The sequence below is a fragment of the Ostrea edulis genome, chromosome 7 (assembly GCF_947568905.1).
Source record: "Ostrea edulis chromosome 7, xbOstEdul1.1, whole genome shotgun sequence".
Lineage (NCBI taxonomy): Eukaryota > Metazoa > Mollusca > Bivalvia > Ostreida > Ostreidae > Ostrea > Ostrea edulis.
The window spans coordinates 17654974-17671575 of NC_079170.1; the positions used below are offsets into that span (position 1 = coordinate 17654974).

At 35.1% G+C, this 16602-nt stretch overlaps 1 protein-coding gene across 3 annotated transcripts; it reads right to left on the minus strand.

The window, feature by feature from the left end:
- Positions 1-356: 356 nt before the first annotated feature.
- On the minus strand, positions 357-15178 carry LOC125654356 (uncharacterized). Of its 3 annotated transcripts, none has more exons than XM_048884299.2 (6): positions 15087-15178; positions 14052-14119; positions 9467-12207; positions 8120-8968; positions 7232-7300; positions 357-5537 (listed from the first exon to the last, which is right to left on the minus strand). In XM_048884299.2, exons 3-6 carry the CDS (start codon positions 12138-12140, stop codon positions 2995-2997), a joined length of 6135 nt encoding a protein of 2044 aa, XP_048740256.2. In that variant the 5' UTR covers positions 12141-12207; positions 14052-14119; positions 15087-15178; the 3' UTR covers positions 357-2994. The 3 variants fall into 3 exon arrangements, with proteins under 3 accessions (XP_048740256.2, XP_055999524.1, XP_055999525.1); XM_056143549.1 differs by having other exon boundaries at positions 14934-15113; XM_056143550.1 differs by having other exon boundaries at positions 9467-14119; positions 15087-15136.
- Positions 15179-16602: the final 1424 nt, after the last annotated feature.

Consider the following 16602-nt stretch of genomic DNA (forward strand, 5'->3'; position numbering starts at 1 on the left):
AATCTTTGACTAGAAGTTTTACAAGCAGCAGAAGGAACTTTGACTGTGTGTCTTTAAAAAGTAGTGGATTATCTTTGACTGTTAGTTTACAAGCATTGGAATTATCTTCGATTGGATGATAAGTTTATCATGCAGTGAAGATATCTTTAAAAACTGTATGATAGGTTTAACATGCAGCATAGTTGTTTTCAGAGGGTTTCTAAATAAAAGCGCCATTCAACCAACTTGCATACCTTTCAACATCAACTATAATCAGGAGAATTGGTCAATATCTAATTCCTTTACAGTTGAATACAATCTCCTAATACTTCTCACCACCAATATGATCCTACGTGACATGAAGAAAAGTACATCAGTCAGATGTAGTAAAATGTTTTATTTTCTAAAACTATCTCTAATGATCTATGCTATATATATAAATGGGAGCTATTTTTTTTAGCATTCACATGGTCTTTGTCCCAAGTACATTTACAGAAGGAAAAGAATTTTTTTTTTTTGCACAAACATTAAGTTTACAGCATAAAATTTATAATAAAAAACTTTAAAGGGACATAACTTAACAACATTCACATTTTTTTTTTGTCTACTATCAAACAACAAGCAGAATTGCCAATAACTATGTATATATATTATAAATATTTATATAATGATAATGAATGTATAATATATATCGCAATAACAACACAAAAAATTCACACAATAATATATATAATATTTACAAATAAAACATACAGTGTATACAAAAAAAACAAACAATTCAGCAGATAATATCCTACATCGTTAACCTAAGAAAATCAACATGGAGAGGTACAAAAGTAACAAAATTAGGTAAAACTGACGGTCTTTACAGCCAACATAATAACAGATAAAAATCATTTAAACTAAAGCATTTTAATAATAAAAAAAAAATTCTAGAAAAAAAAAAGAAATGTGAAATCAACCTTTTCTGTCTGAGAGAATTTATTTTCTGATGACTTGCATTTTACTCAACAAAAGCAACCCCCCCCCTTCCCAAAGTGACAAATTCTCATAAAAAAAATAAAATTGTTTTCTAACGAGTATGTACGTAACTTTTGGTGACTACCCATAATGCCTTTATGATAAGAGAGGTAACCTAAGAAATAAAATACTGGTGATAAACCCTGAGAAAAAAATATATGATGTGAAAATATTTACTTTTCAGTTAATTGGATTCGAAGACCATGTTGCAAGTAAAACAAAACAGTTAAAAGCAAACCTAGCATTCCATACTGCAGGCCAGTTTTTGGTGATCATAAGGATTCAATGTGAATTTTTCCGAGTGCAAACAAACACCTACAATACCTTTTTTGCTTCCATGATAAATGTGAGAAGTGTACATTTGAAATTCAAGATGGGGACACACTAGATTTAAGAACAGACACATGCATTATGACTAACATTTTGATTAACAAAGTACAATGTAAAAACCAATTCAAAAAGATATTTTGCTGAGAAAAACTATTTTGAACCTGGCAGGTGATCATTGTTCTAGTTTGTTCAAATAAGCAAAAAAAATAAAAAATAAAAAAAATCCACCTGCAAAATGATAAAACACAGACAAGACTTATCCATTAACGGTGCTGTTTTGTTATTATAAAGATACAAATTTACATCAACTTTTCACGAATAAATACTTGATGTGTGTGTATATATATAAAATGTATTTCTTACGAGTCACCAGGATACAGTCATGTCACAAATGCACACACTTAGACAATACAACCAGTATAAATTGGAGATGGTCATTTTGTACACATGAAGAGTAACCAATCAAATATGAAATAGTGAAACAAAATATTTTTTGTGAGCGTGAAAAATGATGAGCTTTAAAATGTGTGTATATGGATATAAAACAATTTGTTCCAAGATTTTCCGACATTATGCAAATAAAAAAAAAAAAAATGCTGAAATGATTTCTAACATTGCACAAAATTATGCACCAAAACATAGTATGTACACCCCTTACTGTTGTACTAATACGTACAGTCTTAAAATTCTTTAGACATTGTTTTTACAGTAGCCTTAGCACTAAAGCTTTGTGTCTGACTTGCAGCACCTGATGATAAACTGTACAGAGTATGTCATGGTTTTAAATGAATAAGACAAGCATTCTGATAGGTCATCACATGATCACAGAGGTCACATGATTCCAAGAACCTACAGACCATATGAACATCACAAGACAAATAGTTTTCCCCATTAGTTCAAAAGCTGATTTCACATACTTGTACAAAAATAGATAATTTAAAGCCCATGAAAAGATGAATCAGGATGAGATCGCACTGTTGATTAACATTTTGAATTTGCAATAGTAGTATCCACATAAGACTTTAAAATAATTGACCTACTTTTGCTACCAGAGGCACGTAAATGTGCACACATATTCTGTGTCTACACAGATTTCATAAAATACTGAATCTATCCTATATGCAATGGATACAAAGGTTTATTGCAGATAAATAGTTGTATACAATTCACATATCTACCTTTTTAAGTACACACTTTTATGCTGCTCCCGCAGTAATAATAAGCATATAACAACACCTACTGAATGATAGGATTTCACAACACATTTTTTATACAAGTCTAGGGGGGGATTTCACTTACACACAAATTATACATGCACTTTTTAGATAGGCCTTGGGTATTCTGTACAATCCACACGGTCAATTCCTCAGAGATACAATAATAATTTATACACTCTATCTACACTGTATCACAACACAAACTGAAATTTTTGTGAAACACTTATATACACAACATCCTTTGTTTAGGTCAACTCGGACTTTCTCTGACAGCTCTATCGTATCATATAAACCGTCCCTGTTACTTTTCCAAAGAGAGGAAAAATCAATGCTTTTCTTGAACTCCATTCACTGCACTTTTTTCCCCAGTACACTTTCACTAAGTATTCTGGCCTCCAATCATTTTGAGAATTCTCCAACTGAATTTTTGAAACTACTTAACTATGTCTCATGATTCAAAGTACCGATTCATCATGTTATAGAGCATTGGGTGTCGATACGGATCCTGCATAGGTATCTGACTGTCAGAAGCAGCAGCTGCAGCAGTGTTGGGGCGTGGCACAAAGTCTCTTTCCTGTCCCATCCCGGGGGTGGAGGAGTGGGTCAACTTGGCTGATGCAGCGGCTGCAGCAGCAGCATAGGGCTTGTCATTCATAAAGCTGTACGGACTGTTTTGGTGATAAAAGCCCCGAGTGTAGTCCCTCTCGAACATTGCATGTTGTGACGGAACTCCATGAGTTAAGAACGGGCTGTTGGTAGTGTCTCCCACGTGTTGTGGATGATATACAGGGTCTCTGCTATACATGTATTTATCAAAGTTAAAAGATGGATTCATGGACCTGAACATGTCCGAGGAGGAAGATGGAGGCAGAGTCCTGAAGTCTCCCATTCCTGTGGCTGTCTGCCTATATCTCTCATCAAATGTCTTCTGAGCCGTTTGTGAAGAGGAGCGAGTGTAATCCAGTGGAGGGGCGCCAGGATAACCGTGGCTCCCAAAGTATCCAAACTCAAATCCTGGAAACGTCTCGTGAGGGAGATCTGGTCTCTGTGTCTGTGATAACCCTGGGAACATGTTCCTCTCTGCCACAGTACGCCTAGATGTGTCGAACATGAAATCTCTTCCTGGGAGGTAGTTGTCTTTTGGAAAGAGAGGGTTCGTAGTGGACCCTGTCTGTCTCTGCAAGTAAGACGCCTGAGTCCAGTGTGGGTGTCGGACATCTTGGGTCCATGAGGTATGAAAGGGGTTACGGGCCATGGTTTGAGAGACAGCTGACGGTGGAGGAAAAATCTCCTCCCTGGAAGGAACTGTAGTCGGGCGTCTAAGGAGAGATGCTGGGTTGTTTGCTGTGAGGGCAGAATCAGCCATTCTATGAAGGTTTTGTAAAGCATTTGGGTCACTTTGAGTTAGGAATGGGGTTGTCATTCTTTGTCGCTGCAGAATAGAGTCACTCTCAGAGAATGCATATGATGAACTAGTTGTTGGAGGAAAGAGTGATGGATTTTCTCTTGATCCAGATAAGTAGGAGTTCATCGAGGACAGGCTGTCATATACATTATCAGGGATTCGCTCTGATGAACGACTTGGATTTTCAGACCTCTGCTGGAAATGCTCCTCTTGTTGTCTATCACATGCCAAAATCTCCATCCTCTTATTTGACAAGTCTGCTCCTTTACTATGCATGGAGTCACGATCAGGAGTGGTGGTAAGGTTCAGAGGTGGGACTGAAGAGCTCAAATTCAGGGGAGGTAACTCTTTGTCTTGGGGCGATGTGGGAATGTTGATATGTTCAGTAGGTCTTTCCACAGACGGGTTGAGTCGGCTATTGTCATCTGATGACCTCCCACCAGAATCAAACTGCTGGAGATACTGTCCAAGATAATCTTTGTCAACCTCAGGCATGGCCGATTCCGATTGTGACCCATAGCCGGTGTTGGGTTGTGATGCTTGAGGAGGATTACTGGCCACTGATGGTGGGAGCTCCACAGATCCCGCCTGTGGGTAGCTGATGTTACTAGGCACAGGATTGGACATCTCCCGATCTTCATTTTGAGAGTCGATGGAAAGATCCCGTTTAGCTGCTTCAACACTGGAGTATCCCTTAGATGGTGGGGACATGACATCATTTTTGTTTTCATTGCTGCCATAATTGGGAACACTATCTGGTTGCACAGACTTGGGGGGAGTAGATTCATAATCTCTTGGTGTGGATTCATAATCCCTGCCAGGAAGACTCTGCACACTGTGGTTCTGCACTGATTTAGGTGGAGTGGATTCAAAATCTCGGCCAGGAGTGTCTGTATCCTCAGGCCCCGATTCAATATCTCCCTCATCACTTTCTACCACAGGGGGAGGTCTAGGAGCAGGCGGTGGTTTCAAATCATCCTCAAAATCGGTATCAACCCCACTGCTCATTCTGTCACTGTCTACCTCACTTGTCCTCTTTTCTTCATCTTCTTTCACTGGCTTTGTTTCTACTGGCTCCTCCACTTTCTCCTTCTCCTTTTCCTCTTCACTCATTGGCTTTTCCTCTTTACTCATGATTACCTTTTCCTCTTCACTCATTGCCTTTTCCTCCTCGATCTCTTTTTCCTCTTCCACAAACTCTTGAGGGGAATCTCTTCTGAAGGACTTGGATGAACCTGGACTTTTACTGCCTCCTTCCTCTTCATTGAAGCCTTCAATTTCTGTAGCTTCCCCATCATCCTCGTTAGCAGTATTATGTTCCAGCTCACTGTATATAATAGTATCTTCCGCTTCTGTTTCCTGACTCTCAGCACCTTCTGTTTTCTTCCCACCCTTCGTCTTCTTTTCTTCCGTCTGTTTTTCTGTTTTCTTTTTGCGTACGTATTTGCGTTTTTTCTTTTGTGGTGACCTTGGCTCCTCTTCTGGTAAGTCTTCATCTACCGTTGGTTTCTTCTTTTTGGGTCCACGCTTCTTTGGTATCTTCACAGCTTCTTCTGGTGATTTCAATTTATTTTTAGGTTTCGGACCTGAAAGTAAAAGAAAAGAAAATCACTATAAACTACCAGACTTTTAAATGGCAATATCAAATACACTAACTACCTGTAAGACAATCTTTAAAACAGTGGGGCCCATGAGCCATAATGCTCACCAGGGTTGTCCTCAATTTGATGTAAACAAATTCTTAAAAAGTTTAAATACCATTTTCTGACCCCATATTGAATAAAATGTCCTAAGGTGCAAGATCAAAAGATCGATGTAGAATAAAAATCTAAATTCAAATAGTTAGGAGGAGGGGGATAAAATCTTCTGTAAATTTCTGTCATCTTACATCGATTAAACTTTAGTGGAAAAATAAAAGACAAGCGACTTATAAAAACCACATAATAAAATTACATTTTACTTAAAATTTAGACCTAACAGTTTTAATGTACACTTTCAGTTGTGAATAAACAGTAGAAAAGTTACACAGAGTATTACTCATGTTTTTACTTGTTAATCGATTAGTTTCAACATTCATCATATTTAGTTTAAGGGGAGGGGGGAGGTCTTGGTGAAAACTATGCGAATGTAGGTTTTTGTCAGACATTGAACTTTTGATCTCGCCCCTAAGAAACTACCACATAAGGAGACTTCAATACATGTTAATTTGAAATATCTCCTATTCTATTACTTGTATCTTCCAATGTAAAACTCTTAACCCTTTCTGTTACCCCACTCTAACCCAGAGGCTGTGCTTTAATTGACAAATTCTAAATCACATTGACCAATTAACACAGTCGACTTTCCTAAATTTCAACCCTTTTTGTGGTCACACTCTGGTTCAGATTCCCTAAATTCCAACCCTTTTTGTGGTCACACTCTGGTTCAGATTCCCTAAATTTCAACCCTTTTTGTGGTCACACTCTGGTTCAGATTCAGGGTTTCAACAAACCTGAGGGTTCTGACCAAGCAATGTCATCATCTGATTATTTCCCCAATGATTCAAGAAAACTCGACATCCACAGAACCACAATAAAAGTTTGAGAAATCTCAAGTCCGGCAATAGGAATTTCAACTGACCAATCTGAAGTGTTGCACTAAACAGATATAAGTGTTATTTGTGTGTGTGTGGGTGGTAACATTTATTATTTTGTTTTCCAAAGTAACTTATTTAATATGAAAACTATTTCATCTGAAACAAAATGTTTTCATTAGGATTTATTTATTTTAAAAATTTAACAAAAAGTATCACTCCCAAAATAAAATCACTTGCTCTTATTTTTATATTGCTGAATTTCATGTAAAAGCTTTTGATCAACAATCCATTCACAAATTCATGTGCTGGTGATTTGAGGTTTCCAAGTCACATCTCGAGATCAAGTACTCAATTAAAATAAGGAATCTACTGCAGTTTTCTCTTGGAAAGTATCCGATTCCCTTCTACTAATGAATGCTATGTGCAAATTCTAATTGAAATTAGTCTACTGCTTTTGGAAAAAGACTGTAACTTTGGAAAATTTGACAAACAACATAAAAAAAGCCAATAAACTATTGCATAAGTTACGATAATTCAAAAAAAAATATCATTAAGTGTTAATCTGAAAATTGAATACTGTACTAAATAAATAACTAAAAATGTTTAACTATGTTTATAACCATGATTACTTTATTTTTCGCATGTTTTATATCCCACATTAGTGACATAATCAGAAACTCTTTTCCCATACAATTATTTGTTTACCTGGTTTTTTCCTTGGAGGTTTGACAGGGGCTTTCTCTGAGTCAGTCTTCTCATCAACAGTGTCTGCGGCTGAAACGAATAAAATAAATTCTTGAGTCATGTATCACTTTCTAGGTTATGGAAATAAAGATTTTTCATGCCCCTAAATTTAGTTTATCCCTCTGCATCTTTAAAACTTTATCATGACTTCTGAACTACACAAGAATCTGAAACTTCGTATTTCATTAATTGAAAAGTCAAAGTAATAGCTAGGCAGCTCAAGTTTTTAGTTAAAAGATCAATTTTGCCAGTATAGGACTTGGCAAAAAGTTAATTGTCATACTATTTCATGAACATGTCTCTTTTCTTCTTTGCTTCACTGTATGAACATGTTGTGAATTCCAAAACAGTGATTAACATAGAGCTCAAGTTGTATCAATTGGGATCCCAAATCTCCATCATACTCATGGAATTGAACATAACAGTCTTCAATTTTTTATTGTATCAAACTAACTTAGTGTATTTTAGTCTCTGATTGTTTAAATTCAAATTAGGGAGTGCAAGTTATTTTTGTATAATATGGTTTGGTATGGGGATGACTTCAAAGTCAATCTTTAAAGGGCAGCGAAAATATGCGGTGCATGCATAGCCTATACATATTTTTTGTTATGAAGTTCATACCAAAATTCACCTTTAATAACTATGTTTACCATTTTGATCAATATGCTCTGTAAAACTAAGATGTCTGCCTTCAGAGCTTGACGCTTCCTTGTGGTTACTAGGTGAATCATTGCACAGAGCAAGTGATTTGCATTTTTCAGTATTTATGTACATTTTGATAAACACTTTTGTCTTTTTCAATAAAGTTCAAACCAAACCAATATCCAAAAACATGCTAGAAAAGATTACCTGGTTCAGGCTTGGGTTTGGGCTTCCTTCCACGCTTGGCCTTTGGTTTGACGGATTTGACTGATTTCTCATTGTTTACCTCCTCCCATTCCTCTGGTTTGGAGTTCTCCTCATCCGGTTTCGATACGGAAGATTTGGTTTCGGTAGCTTTCACCTTTTTCTTCCTACCTGGTGATTTCTTCGGTTTCTGGGTTTTGGCAGTGGTTATTTCTGGTTCATCCTCCTCCTCTTTCTCATCCTTTGTAGTTTTTGGCTCCATCTCATTTTCATCTTTGAGTTTTTTACTGTCTTTCTGAGTATCAATATCACTGAGTTTGTCCTCATCATCAAAGTCCAAACTCTTTGAAGTCACATCTAAAAGATCCGATTTTGATGTATGTGATAAATACGAGATCTTCTCATGACGTATTGGTGTGGATGTTTTATCTTGTCGTAAAGGCAGCAATACTGAGTCATCATCAAACTCTTCATCAGACCGGAATTCATACAAGTCCATAGGATTTTCCGGTTTTAGTTTAGGAGTCAAAGGTTTAGTATCAAAACTATTTTCAGTCCTCTCCAGCAGATCTGTGTGGTTTTCCTTGAACTCAGAAGACGAGAGGATTGGCTTGCTGTCTGTCGACGATGCAGTGACATTTGTATCCACCGTCTTTTTAGCTTTCTTTGGTTTTGGAGCAATTCCATGAAACTTGTGTAGGTGATACTGGAGCGAGCTTTTCTGTCTACAGGTGAAGCTGCAGAGATGACAAGCCACTGGCTTTTCATTCGTATGCTGCCTCATGTGCACTTTCAAGTTATCTGCATGCCTGAAACCCTTCCCACACACCGAGCAGCCAAACTTTCGCTCCCCTATAAAACACAATCCATAGAATGATTACTGATAAAGAAGACAATAATCAGAAAAAGACAATGTTTCCAGTCACTCAGTGAAATAAAACAAGCCCCTGCTTTTCATACATAAGACACACACTTGACATTTCTTTAACAGATGTATCATTCTGCAACTTACATTTTCTAATGGAATCTTAAAATGTTTCAGAATATATGCAATTTGCTAATCTTTAATTACGTAGTATTAACTCTGACAATTAACAAGTTTTGAACTCAGAAAATTCCATTCCATGGATTAATAGCATTACTTTAAAGTCATCAGATTCTCTATTCCAACAACAACAAAAAAAAAAGCACATCAAATCCATGGCTAACTTCAGATTTATGGTGGAAACAAATTGTACGAACTGAAGTATTAAATTACAATGAACATGAATATCAGCTGTGGGTGTCAGAATTCACACCTTTTATGTACCGTACAGTATCAAATCATGGCAACTGCTTAAATATACTGACCTGTGTGGGAAATTTTGTGTCTTTGCAAATGACTCCTTTTAAAGAAAGTAAATTTGCATCCCTCAAAATCACATGGAAATTTCTTATCAGTTAGGTTGTGATATTCTTCCATGTGATTTTTCAAGAGTTTTTTGGATCTGAAGTCTTTTGTACAATCATTGATATTGCACTTAAATGGACGAGCAGGGTCGTGCACAATCACATGACCCCTTAAAGCTGCCGAAGTTTTGAAACGTTTAGGACACTGAGGACACGGGAAATTCCTCACATCCGAATGAAATTTCAAATGCCGTTTCAAATTGTCTTCCGTGTGAAATTTCTTTTCACAGTTTTCAAATGTACAGGGGAACTCTTTTTTGACACGTTCTGTATTGTGAATGTTTTTTAAATGCTTTTTGAGATTGGCTTTGTAATTTGATTTATATGTACACTGTGGACAGTTGAAGCGTTTGGGTGCATCTGGATCATGGCGAATGATATGAGATTTTAATGACGATTCGTACTTAAACTCTTTCTCACAGAATTTACACTTAAATGGCACAGGTCCTGTACACTCCTCCATATGTTTTTCTAATGATATTTCATGACAGCGAATATACCGACTGCATTTTCTACATAGTTTATAATCTGCACGATCTTTATGCTCTTTTAAGACATGCTCCTTGAGAACCTCCTTGGAATCATAAACCAAATTGCATCGAAGGCAGACGTATATCCCATGAGTCCTTAGATGTCTCCCTAGCATGGCTCGCTTGGGAGTGGCATACTCACAATGTTCACATTTAAAAGTGGTATCAGGGCTTTGTTTTTTCATTAGAGTTTCTATGTTTATTGATTTTTTGGGACCGGACAGTTTTAAGTCCATCATATGCTTGTCCTCCCCTTCATCCTCATCCCCCGATACATCAAAACTAGAATCCAAATGGTCTTTTTCTTCATCGCCCTCATCTTCTTCCTCTTCCATTTTTGGTTTCACTTCCAGACTTGAATTTTCGGTTTCTTCCTGGACATTGATACTGTCTTTCTCCTGCTGGTTCTCCTTTTCATCCACACTTTCTTTTTTCTCCTCATCCTTATCCACTTTATCCCCTGTGGTTTTTCCCACCACATTGTCTGTTCTAGGAATATCCACACACCGTCTGATGTGCCGTGTATTTGCACTCTTACTTCGTGACAGATGTCCACACAAAGGACAAGCAATCAGCACCGGATCCTTTTTCTCTTCAATTTCAGCACCATCTTCTTCCTCTTTGATATCCTCAAGATTTTCTTTACTCTCCAAATTTTTCTCCACTTTTTTCTTTGGTGGTCGCTTTTTCTTTGGAGGTTTCACTTCACTTGTAGCACTATATTTTTCCTCAGTGTCTTTTTCTGTCACAGTATCCACCTTCCTTTTCTTTGTCACTTTCTTTTTCTTAGGAGGACTTTGTTTTTCATCGTCCACCTTTTCTATATGATCAGTCTCTACATCATCACCATTAGTTTTGGTTTTGACTTTTTTCGATCCCTTTATTTTTTTGGGTTTCGGAATTAAATCAGAAGTGACCATAGTATTATTGTCTTCTTCTTCATCATCAAATTCACTATTCAACTCCACCTTTCTTAATTTCTTTGGCGGAGGTTTTGACTTTGGCATCTCCACTTTCTCAGCAGAAATGTCTAATTCAAAATCAAAATGTTCATCCTCAAACTCGTCATCATCATCCTCATTAAAGTTGATCTTCCTCTTCTTCACTGCTCTTGCAGACCTCTTGCGACTTGGGCTACCATCTTCAAGATTCTGGAATAGTTCGTCTTCATCACTGTGATATTTACGATTCTTTTTGGGTGTCCTTTTTGATGCTCGAGGAGAGACTGACGATCCACTTTCATCAGTTTTGCTGTTATCACCTAAGGATAAATCAATGGCATTACAGTCATTTGCCACTGTTGCATTTGCTTTCTTTCTTCCTTTAGCAGTCTTATTTTTGATAGTTTTTACTTCAGGAGAATTTTGTTTCACTTTCTTTTTCACTGGAACCTTCTTGACAGTCTCCTTAGGAGACTTTTTCTTAATATTGTCTATCACTGCTTTCTTTTTGACAGGTTTTGACACCTTCTTTTTCTCTGTAGTTGTGAGAGCAGAATCCTTCTTCTCAGGCACTGGCTCTTCAGGATCACTTTTCTTTTCTTCTTCATCCACTCCATTTTCTGTGGTTTGCTGTGGTGAGAGTGGAGGATCATGGGTAGAAATTCCTGAGTTGTCAAGGTCACTGAGTTTACCATCAGATGAGATGTAAGAGTCTGTCGGGATGGATGAAAGAGATGAAGAAAATGAAGAATCTTTATCATCTGCTTGATTTTTTGGCTCACTACTAGGGAGTGAAAATGGCTTGTTAGCCACTTCTGTGATCGTAACTGTTCCTGTTGTCAAGGAAACCTCTGTTTTATAACTCTCCGTCTGACAGTTGATGACAACATTTCTCTCAGCACTAAAGTCTTGGATCACATGATTATCACATGATCCACTTGGACGGTCTTCTTCTATACATTTTCTGGCATTTTCTTCGTCTTCTCGCAAACTGATAGCAGCAGAATGAATTGCAGCAAACTTTGCAGCGTCATTTAGCTGTCTGATAGCTGAATCCCTGATTCGTGGCTTATCAATTCGCTTGGGTTCTTTGTATGTTCTCATATCTTCTTCCTTCTTTATCCCATCATACAAGGCAGTGACTCAGATATATATCAATTCGTCTCTTCAGCTGTAATACAAAACAAATACACACTATAATCATTAGTGTTAGGTAATATTTTGATAAGTGCTAGTCTCCTGCTGCAATTAAACTTTGTTGCACTACTTGATGCATAAAAGATAATGAAGCAACTCATGTAGTCTATCTTCCAATAAGGGAATAAAGTGATCTAAGTATTTAATACATAATCTAGGTTTTCTCCCTTAAATGTTCCTTTATCAGTAAAAATTTCCAAAAACCAAAATGGGGCCTTAGACTTCAACCATGATCCTTAAAATTAAATTTCCTCCCTTCGTTTATACCACTTTGCTCAAGAGACAAAGGAGATTATCATAATCGTATATCATACTGAATGGTTTCCAGTATCCCCCATCACTTGTAGTGATAAAAATAGAATAAAACATAAAATTTACCATTCGCTCATTTAAGAACTTTCCACTTATACTATAAATATGGTATATTAAGGTTAATGTGTGGTTTTTGTAGTTTCTCAAATTTTAATTGCATTCATGTACACTGTACACTGAAGAGAAAATGTAGAAATAGATATTTTTCTGTGTGGTTAAAAACTCTGAATGTTAAAGTAATGTGTTTTTATTCACAACTATTTCTGATGAGTATCAATCAAATGATGTATAATAGGGATTTTCTGTGGTTGTCCATATTTTGCAGAATTTTTCAGATAGGTAAAATCCGCAAAAATTACAATCTAAAAAAATATATATCAATACTGTGTATAGGAATAATACAAACGCAGAAATTCAAAATGCAGAATATAATTTGATATCTAAAATCTTTTAGGGATCAGATTGCAAAAATTTCCTACCACAAAATAAACGTTATATTGTATATAATATATCAAATAACAAAAGGTATCAATTCATTACAATATTCCTTACATTTTAGGATATATCCCAAATTAAAGTGGGAGAGAATCTATTGGACAATTCGCAAAGGACAATTTACTTTAGATCCTTGGTACATTGGCATGTTATAAGAATTGAATTGAGACAACACATCTACCATTTTCCAGCTAAGGATATCTTAATAGGTAAATGGAACTTATGCAGCTGACCTACGAAAACTCCTAGCATGTAAACTTTATGACTTACACTTTAGACCTTGAAATTTTTCAGAGAAAAGTTAATGAAATTTATGTTATTTGATAAAAAAAAAAAATCCCACCTCTTATATCAAAATTTAAATATGATGTTGGGCAAGGTCTGTATATAAATACTACATAAGCTAGGAAATCAAAGATACTCAGATACTTTAAAATTGATTTACAGCCCCTAAAACAATGCAATGAATCTAAGGTTAAGAGAAAAATGGTTGCACAATTGCAGAAGAATTATACCACTGTGGCAGATGCACTCAACGTTTAACAACCAGAAAGAGCCAGTGATACAGCTATTGTACAATACAAGTTAGTTCTCATGCCATTTATCTTATTCTAAAAGTTATGCGAACAATGAAATAAAAGAATATTTTACGAAAAATCCGAGGAAAGTTCCATTAATATCTGTGTTATGTATTAACATCCTATCAAAACATTTGAATATTGTCAATATATTTATATCAAATCCATCAAAGACAAGAACTCTTAGATATGCATTGTAAAGCACCTTTGAGCGTACATAGTGTATGAAAAGGGTGCTATATAAATATGGTATTATTTTAGATATCTCAAATACCATAGATACGTCAAAGTGATTCGGGAGTCCCAACCACATATTCTTTAAGTATTTTACCCTCAATATCTCGAATCCTCGGATACCTTGAAGTTTTTTTCCTCAGTCCCATCGAGTTCAAGACAATGCGGTTTGACTATTTCAGAAATAAAAAACTATTACCTTTTTCATTTTAGAAAGGATTTTGGTTTATTTAAGGTTGTTCGCATTTGAATTCTTTCTTCTCCATCCTGGAAAATAAAAAAATATATATAATTTATGTACTAATGAAATAACATCACGAACATTTTCATATATTAACAAAATCTTAATTAGTATGGATTAATAGCAACATTTCATATATCAAATGTAAGAAACTTACTACTGTAAATAGCAGAAATTCAATACTTTAACTAAATGATTAAACCTTAAATACATTTGCTTGATAATGTGTCCAAAAAGCACCACACCACTCACTTTAAAGCATTGTAAGGGATGAATTCATTTCATCAATTTAAATGTATTGAGTAATTTAATTTTATGTACTATAATCCCAGTAATGATGTGTAGCTATTCAAAATTTATTTCAAACTTGAAGCTTGTAACAGTGACAGATTAACAGACTGAGAGATTTCTGACATGGCAATCTGACTTACATTTTGACTTAAGTTAATAAATTCACATGTAAATATTCACTATTGTTGTGATATAATACAAATACACACAGGTGAATTTCTATCCATGTGTACATCAGTGACCGGCCACCTACAATACTTTAATGCTGCATCACTCTAGACAACATGAAAGTAAATTCTACAATGCAAGTTTCACACTCCGCCAGGCATGTCAACATGCCTGCTTATTGTTAAAATATTTATCTAGGGCAATGATGTTTTGACGACCAAATTCTCTATTTTTCGAATTATATATCGTCCGTGCGGAATGGTGATACGGAGAAACAAAACGATGCACATCAAACGCATGCAATCAAATTTTGTATGATATCCATAATCATAAATTTGTTGGTCGATATTCGAGTTCGAGTAAACATGGATAATTAGTTACAGAGTGCATCCCTGACATGGATTCGGAGCGTGCATATGGAATTCAGGTCACGCGGGTATCATTCTCGGCTCATCATGGTTGGAACTACGATATCATAAAAGCAACCAGTTGCAAAATAATAAACATTTTTCAGCATTATTACAACAGACATACCTTCTCCAAACGGCTAAATATAGCAAATTCTGGAGTGCATAAACTGAAAATCTTTTTCATGATTGGCCAAGAAGTCACAAAGTTTGACCAATGAAATTAACCAACACAAGGGTTAAAATCGAGGCTAAGTCGTTCTTAGTTTACTTTATACCCATTTGATTTTTATAATGGGGTAGACTCTTGTCCATACCAACACATGAACGACTTTGTAATTTCGGCGATATAGGAGAAATTGAAGATGAATTTTATTTTTTATTACGCTGTCAAAAATACAACCATCGTAGGGTAATTTTTGTTGAAAACCTGGTTAACTGTTTTCCGGGGAAATTAGATATGAAGCTAATTTTTATTTTATCATTAAATCTCAAAACGTACTTAAGATATAGATACGTGTGAATGTAATTTATCCAGAAATTACTCTTCAGCTATATGTTCATGTACTTATATGCAATTTACGCATATCTGTGTGAATGATATCTTGATGAATATGTTGGGCCTTTGTCATATCATTGTATTAATTTGTAAAACTTGATATTAATGGAATACATTTCGTTTTCATGAAAATCAAATGTGCCATAAAAATTACCTTTTCAACAGCCAATTTCTCATATGTTGAGCTCTGGAGAAAAAAAATCATAAGTGAATTACGTTCTTATGTGAAATAAATTTGCTATGTGAAGGATTTGAACATATAGGGGTGTCGATAAGATTTTATGGGAATTTTAATACTAGATGATTTATCTTTTAAAGTTTATCTGTAAGAGATTTTATTTCCTTTTGGGATTATTCATCATATATATATATATATATATATATATATATATATATATATATATATAAGATAAGATAAGTTTATTCCAATTTTGGGACCAGAGGGCATAATAACAGTAAGACAGTTTAAATAAAGAAGGAAATTCGAGGGGAAAAAAAGTTTACAACATTAACTACACACACACACACACACACACACACACACATATATATATATATATATATATATATATATATATATATATATATATATATATATATATATATATATATATATCCAAATTGTGTTTTTAAAAAAATCACAGTGTCCGGTATAAAATATTAAAAGAAATAGAATAAACAGTACACAAAGTTAAAAATTTAACGCAAGCGCTTTCATTTTATAATCCTCAGGCGTTACATTTTAAAATAGTTTTGAAATGGTTTGACGTCATAAAGTCATGAGGATTATAAAATGAAAGCGCTTGCGTTAAATTTTTAACTTTGTGTACTGTTTATTCTATTTCTTTTAATTAATATATATATATATATATATATATATATATATATATATATATATATATATATATTCTAGATCTTTAGATTTTTCTTAAAAGGATTTTTATTTTTGTTTTAGGGGAAACAAAATATACCCCCCCCCCCCCCAAGAGAATTCTATATTATATAAAATTCTCTAAATATTTCATTCAAAATCTACAGGAAATTCATTTCAAGGGTTATATATCAATTAGTTACAGACGCACGA